Below are 20,658 nucleotides of genomic sequence, written 5' to 3'. Positions count from 1 at the left end.
CACACATATATATTACATTTTAAGAATATATTAGAATTATTTAATTTAGATCTAAATAATTTATTATTAACATTTATATTTATGCATTTAGCAGATGCCTTTTATCCAAACTATCAATGGAGAAACAAGTAATTCATCACAGACCCAACAATATTTATAGTACACAATGTCAAGTTTATTAGAAAGCTAGATTACTGTAGGTTGTCATGTTTATTTAATTTATTTAGAGTTTTAATTTATTTTTAATTTAATTTTTTAGGTTACTTTATTTAGGTTGTTACTTGTTATGTTTATTACATTATTCATCTTTAGTTTATGTTTAAAAGCAAATAAAGTCATACTACTATATGGTTTTTCCATGGCAGCTTTAAATTCATAAACTCTTTAGCAGGAAAAAATGGTGTATGGCGATTTGTTGGTTACTATCAGATCTGTCACAGTTTCAATATGTATTTGGAGACATATTTAATCATCAGAATTTACCTTCTCCTCCATTGTGTCCCAGGCCTTCCTCAGAGCCATTTGCTCCTCACTGGGTTTAGTGCAGCGTCTCATTGCACTAAGCACTGGAATAACTGGACGTCGCTGATCATAATAAGTTCCCACAAAGTTCTGAAATGCCTTGAATAAAAACAAAGTCACTCATTCACGGCTGTTCATAAGACTTGTGTTTTACATTAGGAAGTGATGATTTAACATTCAGCATACCTGATGCCTTTTAGCATATCCTTCCCCCCCTGTGGAGGCCCATGCCTCCAGTAATTCCTGATAGGCTCGCTGTAGCCAGCATTTCATCTCTCTGGCTTTTTGATTGGGTGAAGCCTGAGGGCAGGGCAAGGAAACAGAACCGAATCAGAGATTAATTGTCAAATCAGAAAACATGTTGAAACAAGTAAAGGCTGACTCTGGAATGATATTGAGGAGGAATTCACAAGCAATCCGTGACGCCTATACCTGGTGCAGTGGGGAGGCCAGTACAGCAGGAGTGAAGTATGTAGGGAGGATGACAGGAGAGAGGCATGTGGGAAAGAGCAGAGTTTGGAGCTGCATCCAACCAGGAGGGGGTGACAGAGTAAAAGGAAGCAAAGTTGGAGGGCCATAATAAAGGCCAGGGGTTTAGAAGGAGAGAGAAAGTGAATATATAAAGAAAGACAGACCAGCAAAAGCACAGATCTGGCTGGGAGATTCAGTTGGCCTCACCTCAAAACCATCATCAGCTAAGGGCAGATCATTGGAGTATTGCAGGAACTGAGCAATGTATGTCATGATGGACTTCTCATCAGGGTTACTGACATCAATGTCTGAGAAGAGATTTTAAAAGTGCATAAACTTTCAAAAACCATAAAGAAGCATTTAACTTTTTTAACATAAACACCATTCCAGGGATTTTTCAAACTTCTTAATATGATGATACCTACCTATATTTTTGGGGGGTGCTTTTATACAGTATTTATAATTAAGTAAATTATTAAAATATACACAGCTTTTCCAGAAGTGACTTTTTCTTGGAAATCACTTTTAAAATTAGTCGTTGAGAGGGTAAATTATTATTAAAAAAAATCTTGTTTTGTAGTTGCTTATTTTTTTATTATTTTTTTTTGTCTTATCTTGAATTTTAAGTCATATTGAGGCCACCTTAGAAGTGTGAACCACAGTATTACAATAAAAAAAACAATTGCTAAAAAAACAACAAAAAAACTTTTTTTTTTACTTAAACTTAAACTAGTGATGTGAATAGCTATCATATTAATAACATGACTTCTGACCAGTCTTTAGAAAGCAGAATGAAACTAAATACATACAAACATTTATTAAATTTAATCAATGCCTTTTTTCCCTTACAAATTTCTCACAGATCCACATGCATTCCCATTGCTGACTCCAGTTTGAAAATACAGACTTCACAGTAGACTATTAGCCAACAGCCTATGCAAAGTGTGGACTTGGATGTGGGCCCCAAGGACTGAGGGTGGCATTTGGGGCTGGGACAAACTGGGATGCTGCTAGTGCTAATAGTTTTCACCTTCTGGCTCAAGCAGTCTGGGAATTCCAAGCTCCTTCTCAGCAAGGTGAAATGCTTTCTCCAGGTTTTCCAGGTGGCTGCTGGTCTGGGCTTGGGAGAGATCCACCAGGTCAGGTCTAAGGGAGCAGAGGATGGCCAGGAACACTTCACCACTCTTCCAGCTGGACTTAAAGTCCCTCACACTGGCTGAGCAACCAACTCTGGGGAAAGAAAATATTTAGATAAACAATTGGAGTGGCCATCAAATAGACTAAGCAATTTGACCAAACTTTCAAAGTGCTTGAAATCATTAGCTAGATGAAGCTCACTTCTGGCACTGGTCCCGAACCCACAGGAGCAAAGCCTTCTTAGCAGACAGACGGAAGCGGTTGTGGAGCGGTGATGCTCCTCGAGGAACAGGACTACTGCCTGGAGACCCAGAAACAGAATCTAGACTGGACAGGGAGTCCAGGGAGGATGAACGGGATCCATACGAGAGAGTGCTGGCTAGCTCCTCTATCTGTAGTAATGAGGAGAAGAGAGCATGTTTAATACAGATGTATTGGCAAAAAGCAAAGAAGAAGATTTATTTTCAGGAAAACATTCACAGGAAGGCAACGAGGAAGGATCATCATTTCTGCAGTAGATTTTGGATCACTTTTTCATAAAAATATGCATATAATATACATCATCATTGATTTGTACAGTACCGTTCAAAAGTTTGGGGTCAGTAACATTTTATTTTATTAAACGAAATTGATACATTTATTCAGCAAGGACATATTAATTGATCAAAACAGTAAAGACATTTATAAATGTACAAAAGATTTCAATTTCAAATAAATGTTGTTCTTTTGAACTTTCTATTCGTCAAAGAATCCTGAAAAAATTATTACATTTTCCGAAAACATATTAAGCATCACAACCATTTTCAACATTGATAATAATAAGAAACGTTTCTTGAGCACCAAATCAGCATATTACAATGATTTCTGAAGGATCATGTGACACTGAAGACTGGAGTAATGATGCCGAAAATTCAGCTTTCCCATCACTGGAATAAACTACATTTAAGTGAAAGTGAAAGTAAAAGTGAAGTATGGTGTCCCATACTCAGAATTTGCTCTGCATTTCACCCATCCAAGTGCACACACACAGCAGTGAGTACTGAACACACACACACAGAGTGAACACACACATGGAGCAGTGGGCAGCCATTTTTTGCTGCGGCACCCAGGGAGCGACTGCCCCTGTACATGTCGACTGTACACAACTTTTTTTTAATGTGATATTTCTGTAATATTACTGTTTTACTGTATTTTTGATTAAATAAATGCATCGGTGAACATAAAGAGACTTCTTTCAAAAACATTTAAGAAATCTTACAAACCCCAAACTTCAGTGTATATAAAATATAATGACATACATTTTATAAAAAAAATGTCATACTGTGCACAACCTTAAACTAAAAGCACTATATGACTAAATAAAACCACTAAACTCATTCAAACCAGGTTCCCTGACATAAAAGAATCTTCTGAAGGATACATAATACTATATGTATGCGTCATTATTTTTATGTTCTTTTCTCGTCTGGAGGAATAAAAGCATCTGAAATCTCAAAAAGTACAGACCCTCTCTGAACTCAAATAAAGGACTTAAAGTAAACTTGAAAAAAAACAACTCAAGGCAAAGAAAGATGAATATATGTATATATGATATGCATGTTTTTGTAAAGACACATCGTCTCTTCATTGTTATACGCACATGACAATGCAGGATGATGGTCCATATCAGACCCAGAATGATGGAAGGTTTCCCCTCGATGATGTCTGGGATGTTTATGTTCACCAGCTTGATCTGAGAGAACATAAACGGCTGTTTATGCCATTTGTATTTAAATCTTAATGTCCAAACAGATGGAAAACCATCATCAGTCATGTGAGAATCACAAACACCCTCTTACAGATTTATTCTTCAAGAAGTTCAAAGCGGTCTCAACGTTGCCTCTCTGCTGAAACAAGCCATGACCCCGCTCGCGCTTCTACAAAGAAACAAACAAACTCCATTGTATGCTAATCGGGACTGCATGCAAAACATTTATATGATTCGCTGTAAATAAATACCTTCTTGGCTGAATCTCAGTGTTATGACAGTGATATTTAGCACTCACCATGCGTTGACCGCTCATCACCTCCAGTAGGTCAAGTAGTCGAGTCCCATCTCGAAGATCCGAGAACAGATCCTGGACAGCGGTTGGAGGGCTCCTCTGAAACACACATCAGCATTTTATCTGAAAGTGTTGATAGTGTTCACATGCCAATACATCGAGCATTTCTGAAGTCAAACTATGGTGGCAGAAGTAGAAAAATAATAAAATAAAGAGCAAGGATTACATTTTTTTTGTAGAAAACATATTTATATAATTTTTTTAATTAAATACTATTTATTTATTTATTATTTAATCAATTAATTTTAAATGGTTAGTATTTAAAAGTTGAAGTGTATAATATTTTCCATGTTAAAATATAATAATCCATAATAATTAATTCAGTATGACCGTTCTTTTGGCACTGTTTTGTTATGAATGCAAGTGCAAACTGGCTGACAACAGTGCTGATGCACCAAGAACCTTTGGAATATCTACTACTATCTTCTGTTGCAGAAGACTGATGTTAAACTCTAAAAAAGTAGCAGTTTGGGAATGAGTAATGAGTTAATCTGATGTAAAATGATGCAACAGTCTTTAGCTGCTCTGCTGATCACTGGAGATCTCCACAGGTTATCACTTGCAGGAGGTTTGGGGCACCTGTGTTTAAAAAGCGGCCAAGAGGCAATGGATGGGCTACATTGCTCATGTTACAGCCTGTTGAAGTGCACCGCTGCTGGGCGGGAAGCTATAAATAAATCAAGCTCCTTGCCATATGCAAAGCTCAAAGGCAGACGGAGCAGAAAAGACCTTCCGTACTGACCAGTGAGTCAGCGATTCAGCCACGGCCTCAGTTTAACCTGATAAGACTCCACAGTCATTAACGTAAGTTATGAGTTGTTCTTGGGTTTACCTTGGAGAGCTGTGCATTGATCCAGTTTGTGAACGTCCTCTTCTGAATCTGCTCCTGTTCCACTGTTAAAAAAAATATAATATCAGAAATGATTTATTCCTGGACCAAGCTCGCACATTGAAAAACAGTGTGTGTGTGTAGGAATCAGTACATCGGCATGACTAGAATAATACTTGCATGCAAAAATATGTACACATCTTGCCAGAGAACAGCTTTGGGGCTTTCTGGTTTATAGCACATCAAAAACCCAGCATGTCTTAATACATAACTATTTATAAGCAGAGAACATTGCATGACAACTGGAAACCTGGCTCGACTTACCGATCTCTGAGCCACCAACAGGCTTCACCTCAAACAAGGGTTTGAGAGAAACCATATTCCTTCGTTTCTCTATGAAATTTTCCTTCATTAAGTGTTTCCCTGAAGACGCTCAGTCGGCTCAACCACCCACCCATCAAAGTTGTATTTAATTTAAACTTCTTCCCATGCTATTAAAGGTAGACTGGCCCATTCCCTCAATATGATATAGATATAGATCAGATACGGGTAATTTTATATATGCTATTTGTGCAGAAGCAGTATGTCTTAAATGCTCACAGCAGCGTATCGGTGTATGCATTGGCAGTAGCGAGTTCCTGTACTTGCTCTGCAGCAGCAGAAATAATCTACATCAACAGCAATAATAATCAACAGCAGCAGCAGTGTAGCAGATCTATTTCACCAAGACCAAATACATTAACATTGTCATATCCATAACCTTTAAAAATCTTCAGAGAGTTGTCACCATGACATATGTAGATATAAGTGTAGGCCTATGTAGAATATTTTTATAAGTGCTTAGTTTTAGTGTTACTGAATGTGCTCTTGAATGAACTACTAGCTTTATAAATTAAAGAGGGTCATATAAAAAATATATATGGATTTAGTCTCAGAATTCAGAACTCATTCATAAAATCTGTTAGTTTGAACTAACTCAAACTGCTAACTTGTTGAAAGTAATGTGAGCTCATTTTTATTCAAATGACATAAGTGTCATCATTGCACTAAAGAGAGAAACGTGTGATTTCACTCAAACATGATTTCAGACAAACTGTCGACATAGCAAACATTCGGCTGCCTGGAAACCATGCCCCAGTGAGCAGAGACTGTCTGAACTAAATCGAGCAAACACTGCAATGGTTTTTATTGACAGAAATACTAACACACATGACACAAACAGCTGTTAAAGTGAAAAAGGAAATGGACAACAACATCAGGTTCAAATGTCTTCAAGGGGATTTTGCTTCATAAAACAGCTAGGCTACAGTTGAACTGAGGAAAGGTGTGGTAAATGAATAATCATTCAGAAAAAAATAATTAAAGAAGAAAATATACAAGCTTATTGTTCCCACAATTGATGCCTGAGGTGTTAAATATGAAAAGCTGTGAGTTTTCAGTGTGGGACTAACTGTTTGGCCAACCAATGGCAGACACGGAGAGTGTTCGGAAAAGAAAAAAAAACGGGTTTCATGGAGCAGAACTTACTTACTTTAACTGTAAAGTTAGTGTACACTCACCATAACGTTTACTCAAGATGGTAATCAACAGGTTTTAGAAAAAGGAAAACGAGTTACTTAAGGCCAATTCATACCGCACCGACAGACACGTTCATCTGGATTTGTCGGATCAGTGTGTTACCCCTGTCGGCTTTGCTGGCATTTGTCGGGGTTTGTTTTCACCCGACTGAACATGTTCAATCGCCGTTTGTCGGGTCTTGGAATGTCTGAGCAGTGTGATGCAAACTCTGATGTACTCTAATGTAAATCCTTTACAGGCATGAAAATACCCCAAACCTCATGAAAATCACATTCAAATCATATAGGCTACTACTATCATAATCATGTGTTTAATAGCTTCATGTTTCAAGCGTAGAAACATTTCTCTGGGAAGTGAAAACACAGACAGACAGCGCAGGAAGCTACTAACGATCATCAGATCACATAAATCATAATGAATAGAAATGATGATTCTGTCTAATAAATATTAAGCTTGAGTAAATTTATAAATATTGTGTATTTCACCAAGTATGCACACTTTTGGACTTAAAGCCCTAATGGGCTGTTCAGTGCAGCTATCTGAACACAAATAAACCGCAGTACACGTGACTGAATATGAATGCGTGTTGTTTTTCTATTCAAAATATCATAAGTTACCGATTGATTATTTTGCACTCCTGACATAAATTAAGAAATAATTGTCACTAAAACCGAATTTTATCATAAACAGTAGACAAATATTGATGCTGGAGTATTTAATCTTTCTAATGAAACCGTTTGTCCAGATCAACTGCAGTTGTTTCATTCTTACTGACCGCCAGAGGCAGTGTAAACACTGTGGATTATCGCAGGGCCAGCTAGATAGGTCGAGAGAATATACCAACAAAGTCACGTGGCGTGACGTATGCTGAGCCCTGGAGGGTTAAAAGCTACAGTAGCTCAGCACTCTACCTCTTTTGCTTTCTCGCCTGGTTGAGAGGTTGTATTTGGTTGAGTGATTATTCGCGCTGTTAAGTGCAGCTTATAAGAGCAGCGAGATTCGTCCTCACAAGCTGGGACTGCGGGTCTACGCCATTTCAAGGATTTGGATTAAATTAACAGCACTTGGTGAGTTTTGTTTTTATATTGCTTCGTCGGTAACACTCTGTGCCTCTTGGTGCAAACCAGTGGCTTGTGTTTTTCCGCGCCTATGAGTTAACAGTCTCCCGTTGACATATCTACTTAGAGTGTTTGTCCTCGAATCCATGTTACACCTTTTGTCCCTCGGTTCAATCCGCCGGCCATTTTAGACACTTTTTATCTTTTTCGTGAGATATTTGTTGGTATTACCTGTCGGTTCACCCGAGGTAACCGTTTTATTTTATTTTTATTATTTTTTCATCCCGCTTAACTTAACCTTTACGGTGCTATCCGAGGGTGTTATTAGCGAGAAACTATGGCTCACAGCTTGATCGCCACTGGTTTTCCACTGACTTGTAAGCTGTGCCCTTATAATCTTCTCCCTGACGACGGTCATGACATCTGCCTGTCGTGTTTGGGTATTCAACATCTGCTAAAGACTCTCCCTGACCCGTGCATGCACTGCAGCCTTTTACCTATGTCAGAACGACGGTTCCGTCTTGCCAAGTTAGACCCTAATTTAACAGTGAAACTTGGGCAGTTAGATGTAGCCCCTTCGCGCACTCGGAAGCGCAGGGCGTCGGTGGCAGCTGGTGCTCCCCTCCCAGCTAAGAAGGCCAAATCGCGAGGTGATGAACATTCACATGTTGAGAAAGGTTCACTTTCTATGATGGTGTCGGTGCTTTCTTCAGAGATGGCAGTGCTGAAATGTCTGCTTCACTCGCTTCAGGCTGTCACATCTACTACACCTGTGAGGATGACACAGGAGGATGAGAATGTTCAGAATCAGGGAGCTGGGGAAGAGTCTCTTGATTCCCCTTGTTTTTCTTTTTACGATCATGGGGATACTATGGATGTTGCTGCACACCATCACCTCAGGCTGTTTTCACTGGTTACCCAGCAGGGGAGGGATCTAGTGGGGGGGTCAGTTCAGTCGTCTGGACAAGCCAAGTCCTCCTCCGCTTATACTTTGGCTGTGCTTCGAATGGCAGCTGCTCATCTAGGACTTGATGAGTCACATGTCCAATCTGCCTAAGCGAATGTGTTTTTCAGACATACCACAGCTGCAACTTCTTTTGCCATGCCACCATGTAAGGATTTTGTGGCTGAATTCTCAAATGCTCTCACTGGTTCTGGTCCGCCTAAGCGGCGCTCAAAGATTGCTCGAACGCTAGCATCTATGGCTGAAGCAGATTCTATCGGGGTGGGTCGTGCTCCGGAAATAGAGCAGCCTGTGGCAGCTTTAGTGGTGTCTCCTGATGAGGCTCTACGAGGGAATGTGCGATGTGCCAGTGCGCAATGCGGTCATATGAATTCCTTGCAAAAAAAAAGGCATATGAGTCTGTAGCCTACATTACTCGAGCAGAAAACACAATCTGCCAGTTACTTCTTGCTGCCACCAGTACAGTGGAACCTGCAAATGCGGATCCCTCTATTTCACAATTTCTGCAAACTGTTCTGTTGGCAACAGGCCATGTGACCCGAGAGCTGGGTAGTCTTACAGCCACGCTTCTGGCAGCCTGCCGCCAAGTATGGCTTGCCCAAGCACGACTGCCGGAGGACTGTGAGAAAACCTTGAGAGATCTTCCTTTTGTTCCCGGGCATCTTTTTGGTCCAAATGTTCCGGAACTGTTGGAAAAGAGGGTAAAGCTGTCTGAAGCCACTCGTCAACTGACACAGGTGCAGCGTAACCCTACCTTCAGGATGCCAGCGGTTCAGACCCGACATCACTATGCCACATCGGAGCAACGTTTCCGCCGGCACGCTACACCTCAGACAGAGCCCCCTCAAAGACCTTGTGTTCCTGGAGATGCAAGAGTTTTTCGCCCACCTCCTCGACAGTTTCCGGGAGGACCCAGTCAGCGTCTCCCCGCGTCCACTAAAAAAATCGCACACATAAAGCCTGAGACAGTCAGGCCGGCGGTCAATCGTTTTTCCATAGATCAACTGGAGTACTGGAGATCCAACACAGCAGACCCGTGGGTGTTGGCGACTGAGCAGGGGATATACTCTACAGTTTCGACGCCGGCCTCCCAGATTTTCAATGATTGTTCCTACAATTGTCAGAGACGCAATTCGCGCAGTGGCTCTCTCTCTGGAAATTTGTTCACTGTTAGAGAAGGGAGCCATAGGAAAAGTTTATCCCTTCGTTCAGGGAGACGGGTTCTCTTCAACTTATTTTCTTGTTCCAAAGAAGGACGGTGGTTTCCGCCCAATTCTCGGTTTGAGGCTTCTGAATTTGTTCCTGAAGGTTCTTCCTTTTCGAATGCTGCGCACAGCCGATGTTCTTCGGTCTGTGACAGCAGACGATTGGTTTGTAAGTGTCGACCTGAAAGAAGCATTCTTTCATGTCCCAATTGCTGTAAATCACAGAAAGTTTCTGCGTTTCAGTTTCCTGAATCAAGCTTACCGGTTCAAAGTGCTACCCTTCAGCCTTTCCCTTGCTCCTCACATCTTCACAAGGTGTGTGAGCACAGCTCTGTCTGCTCTGTGGATGAGAGGTATGCATATTCTTCCTTATTTGGACGACTGGCTTCTCTGTGCCCCCACAGAGCGGCAGGCTGTACAAGACTCCAGACTGCTTTTGAGACATGTGCAGAAGCTGGGCTTTTCTGTGAACGAGAAAAAGAGCCGTCTGATTCCATCACAGACCACTACGTTCATAGGAATGACCCCAAATTCCTGCCTAATGTTTGCCTCCCTGTCTTTGACGAACATTCTGCAACTTTTGGCTGGCTTTCCCCCGGGTGTGTCTTTGCAGTACGAGGTGGTCCTACGACTGATAGGGATGTTAACAGCAGCTACAGTGGCGATCCCGCTGGGTTTACTCCACCTCAGACCACTCCAGTTATGGAACAACAGTTTGCGGCTAGATGCCACCAGACATCGCCATCGACTGGTTATAATTTCTCACCGTTGCATATATGCGTTGAGGCGGTGGAGACAGTTAGAGTTTCTGAAGGCAGGAGTGCCCCTGGGTGTTTGTTCCCTCTAGTTGGGAGTTGGTCACGACAGACGCTTCCCTCACAGGATGGGGGGCAACGTGGAATCGGAGGGGTATTTGCGGGCGCTGGACACCGATCCAGGCCACAGAACATATCAACCTGCAAAAACTAAGGGCAGTGTTCTTGGCTCTAAAGTACTTCATGTCGGTTCTGGCAGGCCGCCATGTTCTCGTTCGGTCAGACAATACCTCAACAGTGTTCCATCTGAACCACCAGGGCGGCACGAGATCCCGCAGGTCTCTACGGCTGACTCACGAGATCCTGACATGGTGTCAGCCACGACTCGCTTCACTGAGGGCAGCTCATATTCTAGGAGCGTGCAACCAGACAGCAGATCCTCTTTCCAGGGATCAAGTACATCCAGGAGAATGGAGGCTTTATTCAGATGTAGTGCAGGGGATCTGGCTATGATTTTGAAGAGCAGAAGGGGATCTTTTTGCTTCAGAGATGACCACCCAATGTCGCTTATGGTTCGCAAGGACAGAAGTGTCCAGCCCCCTGGGCCAGGATGCGCTGTCTCACAAATGACGGAACTGCCTGCTCTATGCGTTTTCACCTAACCCTCTGTTACGGGAGACGTTGCACAGGATCTCCCTGTGCAAGCACAGAGTGTTACTTGTGGCACCACGATGGCCAGCCAGACCGTGGTTTCCTTTGTTGCTGAGAATTCTGACAGGCAATCCATGGAAGCTTCCCCCCGGGAAGGACCTCCTCTCCCAGCTGGAGGCCAGTGTCTGGCACCCGGACCCGGCTTGTCTGCAGCTTTGGGTCTGGCCATTGGGTTAAATCCTTCCCTGGAGCATTGTGACCCTGCTGTTATTCACACCATCTCTAATGCTAGGGCTTCTTCCACACGACAGATTTATGCTTCCCGTTGGAAGCTTTTTTCTGCATGGTGTGAGGAACGGGGCTCGATCCTGCAACATGCGACATTCCGAGTATCTTAAGCTTTCTTCAACATTTACTGGAGGAAGGAAAAGCAGCTTCCACTTTGAAAGGGTACGTTGTAGCAATTTCTGCATATCATGTTCCAGTTGGTGGCTCTTCTCTTGGCTCGCACAGTCTTGACTGCAGTTTTCTTAAGGGCGCGCGCCGTCTGAACCCTGCTCGGAATCCTCATTTTCCCTGTGTGGGATTTGACACTCGTGCTTGCATTCCTGAACTCACCCAAGTTTGAGCCCTTGCAAAGCATTGACATTAAATGGTTGTCCTTGAAGACTTCTATTTTGTTAGCTATTGGTACTGTGAAACGAGTCAGTGAGTTGCACGCGTTGTCTGTTAGTGAACTGTGCATGTGTTGGTTACTGGATGACTCCGGGGTGGTTTTACGACCCAATCCTTCTTTTCTTCTGAAGGTCCTTCTTCCTCAGTGCATAAATCAGCACATTGAACTGGCCTCTTTTCAGACTTTTTCAGGGTCTGATTCAAGTGCCCAAACTTTTGTGTCCTGTTCAGGCCTTGAAGTGTTATGTGAACTCTACTGTTCAATTTAGACAGTCAGACCAGTTATTTGTCTGCCATGGTGGTGTGAAGAAAGGTGCTCCAGTGTCGAAGCAGAAGTTATCGAACTGGATAGTAGAGACCATTACGCTGGCTTACAAGGCAGCAGGAAGACCACTGCCCTGGAGACTAACTTGCCATTCCACTAGGGCCATCTTATCTTCATGGGCTGTCTTTAGAGGAGTTTCCTTGGTGGATTTCTGCACTTCTGCTACCTGGGCTTCTCTATGCACGTTTGCCCGGTTTTATAAGGTCAACGTTGCTGCTCATCATGCCGTTAGTTCTGCGGTTCTTCTGGAGCAGCCTTAATTTTATGAGGTGGGTGGCATTCCTCATGACTATGTTGGTATGTGTCATCCATAGTGTTTACACTGCCTCTGGCGGTCAGTAAGAATGAAACAGAACACTAGTTACGCATGTAACTGTGGTTCTGTGAATTCTGGATGACCGCCAGAGTTCTCAGTCACTCGGAATTCACGAGAATCGGCGTACCGAGGTAGAGTGCTGAGCTACTGTAGCTTTTAACCCTCCAGGGCTCAGCATACGTCAGGCGACATGCCTTTTTTGGTATATTCTCTCGACCCATCTAGCTGGTGCTGCGATAATCCATAGTGTTTACACTGCCTCTGGCAGTCATCCAGAATTCACAGAACCACAGTTACATGCGTAACTAGCGTTTCGCTGTATAAATTCAAGTAAGCACCCTGTCTTTGCCATCACAACAAACACAGCTTCACACACAACCTCTTTCATTTAGTTCGCCGTCTTTTCAGGCGAAAAATTACACGTAAAGACATTCTGACTCAATATTTGTCTCTGTCTGTTGGGGCAGTGTGAACATGACAGTTACTTTTCATGAAATTCTAAATCCACCAGCAAACTTAATTCTCTGTGTTTGTTAGCGTTTGTGCGGTGTGAAAATTATAAACTTCTAGCACACCCTTTCAGAACATGTTTTTGTATGAAAACTTAGTGAGTCAACAGTTTACAATGTCTCCCGTCGCCTGGAATCCGCCCTAAACCTCAGAAAGAGGAGACAAATGGGAAGGAGACCATAGAACAAATAACAAAGCAAACAGTCTCTCAGGTGGCGATAAGCGCATTTATGATGGGATAGATATTTTACCCAAAAGACATCGGAGAATCATTTCAGTAAATGACTCCTCATTCATTTCAAATTATTTCTTTATGATTGATGTCAATGCTTATTCTCTTGATTTAATATATATATCTTATATATGAAAATAAGCCCCACATCTTATTAAAGTTTGGTGTATATATGCAGTAAGTCGTACAGTAGCCCAATTATTTCACTCTCTCTCTGTCTGTGTTAACAGTGTGTGTGGGTGGTTGTGAGTCACCCCTTCATTTCTGTGTTTGTTCAACATGTTGATATATAGATTTTTACACGTTAAAAATAATTCCTGTGTTAGGGTCTTTCCCATTCATTTCCTACGGTCGGTCAATTTTGACCACAAACAGCCAAGGTGTGACTTTTTGTCAATTTTTTGTTTGTTTGTTTGTTCAGATAGCACATCTAACCAAACAGATTAAGGCAAGAAAACCATTTTTATAGAAAAAAAACACACAAACAAAACAAACACCAAAAGTGTATAAGAGTTAAGACTGACCTTGTAAGAGCAAGTGTACATCATCAATGTCCAGCAGGACACCCTTCTCATCCTCAGCAGGAGCACAGGTTTCTCCTCCTGATGCCATGACTGTTGACTTGACACTCTCACACACTCATTCCCACTGAAATGGTGGGGGGGGGGGGAAACAAAATGATGATGTGCATGCATTCATATACAGTATTCTGCTATTATTATCATAAACACATCGCAATGGATATAAAGGCACAGAAAGTAAGTTTCGCCGCTAGAGGTCGCTTATTCAAAACAATAACAAAGGCGTAGCTTGATGACGCTGTGAATGAGCGTGGAATAATGGGAGTTGTCCTCTTCATCTCCACAGATGATGGGAAGTAATCAGATGGGATTCAGGAAGAAATCATGTTCATGGATGAGCTAATGTATTAAAGTTTTATTAAAGTAACTGTCGTATAAAGCAGGGCAGGGCCGAGAGCCGTGGGAGAGGATCGAGGCCGGTGGAGCGAATTTTAATGAGAGACACCTGCGCAACACACTGGTCTCGAGTCACATGGAGGAACTCCTGTAGGATATAAGAAGGAATGATGACAGTGAAGGGCGAAAGAGAACCAGACCTGGGACATCTTGCTGTTTGCCGCAGTCAGTCGCTGTCGCTCCTTTCATGTTTATTTTACGATTAAAGTTACGCTGTTCCTGCCTCCTCACCTGAACTTGAACTTTGTTACAGTTACGTTTGATCACTTAAATTCACATTATTTATTTAACTCTAATGAAATAGCCGCAAGTTCTGAATTACTAATCGTACAGGTCAAAAATGTAGTTGCAAAAAATTGACGAATTAAAATTGTAGGGTAACACAGTGCTGCTTGGTCAAAAAACTGCACTATTTTGTTGTAGATCATTAAAACGTTACACTGCCATAGAAGCCTGTCCTTCGTGTGCAAACAATGCCTACAAAGTCATTGACTGATAAGGCAGCAAGGCAACTAGTCAGCTGCCTAAGTTTTCAGGTCAGGCAGGTCATTTTTTTCAGAGTTGGAGCTAAACTCTGCAGGACAGCAGCTTTCCAGGACCGACATTGCCTACCGCTTATAGGTGTTAGAGTTAAGGTTGGTAGAATAAGTTGACATGTAGTTGCAAAGTTACTTACAGTCAGTATAGAATATCTGTTGGGAAGCATCAAAATAGTGTTAGATATTAAGCAGACAGTCTACTAATACTCTAATGAGAGTTAGTTGCAAAGTTACTTAGTGTTAATAAAATGTCTAAAGTGGACCATTGGAATAAAGCTTAACCTGTTTTGATAAGTGTCAAATGACTTCAGCATTAGTCAGCAAAGACAGCAGTAGTTTCATATGACACAGAGGTTGACCTGTCTAATAATGTATACATTCAAAATGCCGAAACCAAACATCTGAGGCGGTGTCTCAAATATTACATGGCAGTGATACAACATAAAGAGCTTTGTCAACAGACTCTTAATTACACAAATAATTCTGATGGTACTGTGAATTAGGTTGAGGGAGAAGGGGCGTATGAACAGATAAACAACATCAGCATAAAGTACCAACACGAAGAAGGAAATCAAAGAAGAAAGTGTCCTTGGGAGATTAGGCTAATCATATTTCAAACCCACACATAATACTGGCTACCATTAAAGTCTAATAAATGAATACAGAACAGTTAGTTACTAAGTGAATTAAGACGGAAGTATGATTCAAGGGAAGTACATAAACAAACACAGACACACGGGCAGCCTGAGGGCTTATGATTTAATCTAATCATTATCATTGCTGAAATGCTACATTGACAAGTGTATACAGGACGGGTTATACACTTAAACATTCATACAAATGGTATTTAAAATTATTTAAAATGATTAGCTTTTAATTGTTATTTTAATTATATCTTTCCATACTGGTTTTATGACTGATAATAATAATCATCATCATTTAATAATAATACTTATTATTATTCTTTTTAAATTATTAATATTATTATTATTCAATATAATATAATACATTTGTATTATACTTATTAAATTACTATTATTATTCACTATAATATAATATAATATAATAAGTTATTTCAAGTATTTCTGTAACACATTTTTGGCTGTTAGGGGGAAAAAAGTACACCACTTGACATTACCTCTACTGTTTCCTGTTAAACTCACACTTTTATATTTGAGAACCACCAGGTTGGTAGACCGAATATTAAATAAATGATTTTTTTTTAAAAAAGGGTCCAAATCAATCATCAATTATAGAAACCAAAAGGTAAATACTGTCTAAAAAGCTTGATAATGGGACACAAAAAAGCTGTTCTTGCACGTTAACACAGAAACAAAAGCTAGCGCATTCTTCATATGAACATTGAATGGGTTACTTGTAAAGATAACAGGTAGTGGCACAGTGAAGGACAGTCCTGAACACTCACAATTATTAAGTTCTTAGAAGGCGCTGTCTGAATCATTTCTGATTCTTCCAGAATAAAGTCACTCATTCAGCGCCCACACACACACACACACACCTGTTGTTTCTGGATGAGATTCAGAGTCACCATCTAAAACAACCAAAGAGGTGTGGAAACAGCAGCCTCACTCACTGCTGCCAATACTGACATCAAAAGGGCAAATACAGCCTTGGGAATATGCAGACATATACGTGCACAGATGAACTGGGAGAGGAGAAAAAGAAAGGGCAAGAATAGATGGACAGACCGGCGAGGAATCTGATGCTATTAATAGGATAGATTGATGACCCGTAAAAAGCATTCTGTGTCAGCCAATACTTCCACTGTGAGTAGTATGTATGTGTAAATGTGAATCACCTTCATTTACCTTAATTCCCATTTGACACTAAACCTAATTGAATCTTTCTGTAATCCAAATCGCATGCCTGTTAACTGACACTTAGATAAACAAAACACAGGTGAATTCGAGCTGCATTAAACACTTAATTACACCCCCAAATCAATGTAATATGTATATGAGTCAAAATCTGCTTAAGAGGGTCATAATGGACCAAGAGTTTTAAAAAGTGATTTTTCACTATTATTTACAACAGGGTCTGCATTTTCATGGGTTTAATAAAAGATTTTTGTTATAAGAGACAATAAAAACAACTTTGTGCATAAAAAAAACACACTCCTTGCCTGGTAAAAAGTCAACGAATTTGCGACAGCTGAAATGTAACATTTTTGACAAGCCAAACATGCCAGACTCTGAGTAAGAGGTCATTTATTTAAGCCACGAAATAAACTTCATTCCGTAAAATAAGTATAATGAACTACGTAAAAAGCATAGGACGTCTCCAGCATGTTTTAGAATTACTCAAAAATCAAACATAGTTATGCCGTCCATCAAAAATAATAAATAATTATTACCTTACGACACTGTTTTCAAAACCACATTGTTTGAAGATTACAAAATACAACTTCAATGTCTGTCAAAAATAACGTGCAAAAATACACGGTAGTATTTACAAGCAGAGGTCCAGCTTTAATTTACTTGCATTACTTGAAAGCCCTCAGTACCTGGGGCCTAGTGTACAAAGACTTGCGTTGAATTCATACTAAAACATTGCGTACGGACAAAGCTGTAAATGTGCGTACGCACAAAATGCGTTCCTCCAAGTAAACTTCATGTCTGGCGTACGTATATTTGTCGTGATTTTTGTCCGTTGGCGACTCATAGAGGCAATAAAGTGAAGTTGCAAACATTACACTACGAATTGTTCTATCGCACCACCAGCTGTCAGATATTGCTTATAATTTGTAATTGATAAATTATTTGACATATTATTGTCACACGAGTTTTATTAAAATATTATATTATGCAATTAAGCAATAACATAGGCTATATAAAGCATGTCCAAATTGATACAACCCGTCTAGCAATGGCAGCGTTGGCTTAACTATGAATAAAAAATAAACTTCATTAATTCGGTCAGTAAAGATAAAAAAAAGAAAGTAAAAAAAATTTTCAGCAAGGACACATTGAATTTGTTTAAAAGTGAGAGTAAATGCATTTATAATGTTACAAAAGATTATAAGATTTCTATATCTGTTTGATTTAAGTTTTTATTCATTAAAGAATCCTGAAAATACTATATTACGGTTTCCACGAAAATATGAAGCAGAAGCACACCTGTTTTCAACACTGATAATACTCAAAAATGTTTATTGATCATCAAATCATCATATTAGAATGATTTCTGAAGGATCATGTGACACTGAAGACTGGAGAAATGATGCTGAAAATTCAGCTTTGATCACAGGAATAAATTACACTTTACTATATATTTACATAGAAGACATTTTCAGTGAAATTTCGTTTCTTGCTTGCTTAGGCCATGTTCTTGCAGGTTTCTTTTGCCAAATTGGACTAATTACCATATTTAAATTAATTTAATTGGGGGAGGAGACTGGGTGGGGCGTTGTGCTCGTGCATGTGCGCTCAATTTTACGTTAATTGGGATGTACAAAGAGAATATCCGTGGGATCCTTCGTACGCAGAGATTCATACATCTGCTTTTTTTTGTGCGTACGCACATTTACAGCTTTGTCCGTACGCAATGTTTTAGTATGAATTCAACGCAAGTCTTTGTACATGAGGCCCCAGATGTTTTGACTTTGTCATTGCTTTCTGAGAAGAGGGCTTCAACATGCCAGAGTCAGAGATGATAACGTACCTAATCCATAACGCATTACGCATGCGAGTATAAATTTGTTCTTCACTGGCTGAAATTGAAATTGAAATTTAACACACTGCATGCTAAAGAGAATAAACACCAATCCAAATGTAAAACTTCACTGCATGGTTTAGTGAACTGAACATTGTTCAATGTGTGTTGGTTTCTGACAGGAACAGAAAGTTGTATGTTATATTTGAATGGACATTTTTTTATGCACAAACTACGCATTCTGACATTCCCAATTTAAATATTCTCAATAATATTCTATTCTTGACTGATCTTTTTTCTCTAATTTTGGCAATAGATGAACTGTTTAATTAGTGATATTGAGATGAGTCCTTGTACTCATATGCTGATGTAAGATTTGAAAAGTTGTTTAAAAGATTAAGGCAATTATCAAAGTTTGATAAAATGTTTAATTTCCAAATAAAAGATTATCAATTTGTTACATTTAATTACTGGTGTGGGAGTGCATTATTATATTTTTGTATTTTTGGAGCTTTGGTGTGCCGATATTCTTCTTTTTTGTGTGTTTTAATAATTCGGTATTAAGAATAACTTGAAGGAAGTCCAGCAAAAAACAGTATACGACTGACTTTTGTCTTTTAATATAATTATTAGATTATATGTTCTAATATTATAATTAATTCAATATAACATTTATATGTAAAGTAAAATACAAAACAAAAACAACAAAACAAAATAATAAACCACTCATAATGGTCCAAAAACCTTCATTTTCTTTATGGAAAATTGTTTTACTTTTGATTTTTGGGTAAAATATGACCCAGAAATGTTCTTGACAGGCTTTGTGAGAATCGCCAACTAAAAGTCCTTATGTTCAGTAAAACAAATGGCATATACATGCTAATTAAATTTTAATTGCATTAATGAACTACAGAGCTGAGCTATACATGAGTGACTGACGATACAGCACAGCTGTATTGGGGTCTCGTAAATGCAACTCATAATGTGCAGTGTCATAGGATGACATACACGTCCTCATTCTTACTGTTCGACTTTGAGTGAAACTGTATCAGATGACACTGCCGGTGGTGTTATTATTATAGCAAGGACACAGTTTCCAATGTGACACTGTTTCAAAGGTGGCTTCAGTTTCACACACAACTAAACACACATTTCTGGGTCATAATGCAAAAGCAGAAATCCTGCTTGTGCACCCTCTTAGAACATATATGACATAACAATGACAGCGCCCCAAAACATCCAGCTAAAGGAACAGCAAGACCAGACAAAGCCTCATACTGAAAAGACCTGTTAGGTGCGGTGTAATACATGGGTGGGGATAGCATTGATAATCACAGTTAGAAAGAATCATCATATTACTTCGACACAAGGACAGTACTGTTTAACTCATGCCCCAGCAAAAATAATAAGACAGGATATCATAGGACATGAGGTGGGTGACCACTGACCACTCCTGGTGTATGGTACAATCTGTTCATACGATCTTTACACCTGAGCTGATCACTTGCACAGAAGAAATTAGGGACATACATTTCTAAACTACCATTATCTGTCACTTTTCTTTTATAAATGAACATAAACACTCAACTACTGTTGATGTCACAACAAATATTGCCAAATTATTGCCATACAGTCAATGTGAAATAAAAGAAAATTAGCACAAAGACACTAACAGTTTAAAATTGGAAAGCACCATTAGTTCATTCATGTGAAACTAAAGACAACCTGTATGCTCTAGCCTCTATTATACAGTTTAATTGTATAATACAGATCATTAACATTGTTGCAACTTGCACTGTCAGGCAAAATACAAGTCGCCTCTCACACTAGCCTACGTCCGCATAGTCAAAACTTTTGCATAAAATTAAATAATAATTCTTAAAAAAAATACCTATAAACCATGAGATGTGAAAACCTCAATGACCTGATGTTATGGTTCATTTGAATGCCTTTTAGTAGCTACCTGACAGTAAAGGTAGACTGGCATGGCAGTTCAACCGTTCATTTGATAGAGTGTTTTGCAAACTTACAGTGAATGAACGCTGTTTGCTGTCTCAAGTTGTTGACGATTCCTCTCAATTATTTCTCAAATAGCACATCTGGAAGAATTGGAAATCGAAATGAAAACAAACGCTGAGCG

The 20,658-nt window shown here is 39.8% G+C and overlaps 1 protein-coding gene across 1 annotated transcript in view; it reads right to left on the bottom strand.

The window, feature by feature from the left end:
* LOC130097528 (nesprin-1) overlaps positions 1-20,658 on the bottom strand; it is a 104,078-nt gene extending 83,420 nt beyond the window's left edge. The window contains exons 1-12 of the mRNA XM_056264402.1: positions 20,549-20,658; positions 13,855-13,978; positions 5,065-5,126; positions 4,176-4,271; positions 3,969-4,046; positions 3,770-3,862; positions 2,332-2,522; positions 2,024-2,223; positions 1,201-1,301; positions 955-1,044; positions 709-822; positions 484-621 (exon numbers count right to left, since the gene is read on the bottom strand). Coding sequence (XP_056120377.1) covers positions 484-621; positions 709-822; positions 955-1,044; positions 1,201-1,301; positions 2,024-2,223; positions 2,332-2,522; positions 3,770-3,862; positions 3,969-4,046; positions 4,176-4,271; positions 5,065-5,126; positions 13,855-13,942 — 1,251 coding nt within the window. The 5' untranslated portion in view covers positions 13,943-13,978; positions 20,549-20,658. The remainder of the gene's footprint in view (positions 1-483; positions 622-708; positions 823-954; positions 1,045-1,200; positions 1,302-2,023; positions 2,224-2,331; positions 2,523-3,769; positions 3,863-3,968; positions 4,047-4,175; positions 4,272-5,064; positions 5,127-13,854; positions 13,979-20,548) is intronic.

Source organism: Rhinichthys klamathensis, unplaced genomic scaffold (genome assembly GCF_029890125.1).
Source record: "Rhinichthys klamathensis goyatoka isolate OS25496 unplaced genomic scaffold, OSU_Roscu_1.1 h1tg000221l_1, whole genome shotgun sequence".
Lineage (NCBI taxonomy): Eukaryota > Metazoa > Chordata > Actinopteri > Cypriniformes > Leuciscidae > Rhinichthys > Rhinichthys klamathensis.
This window is presented reverse-complemented; position numbering and strand designations above follow the sequence as displayed.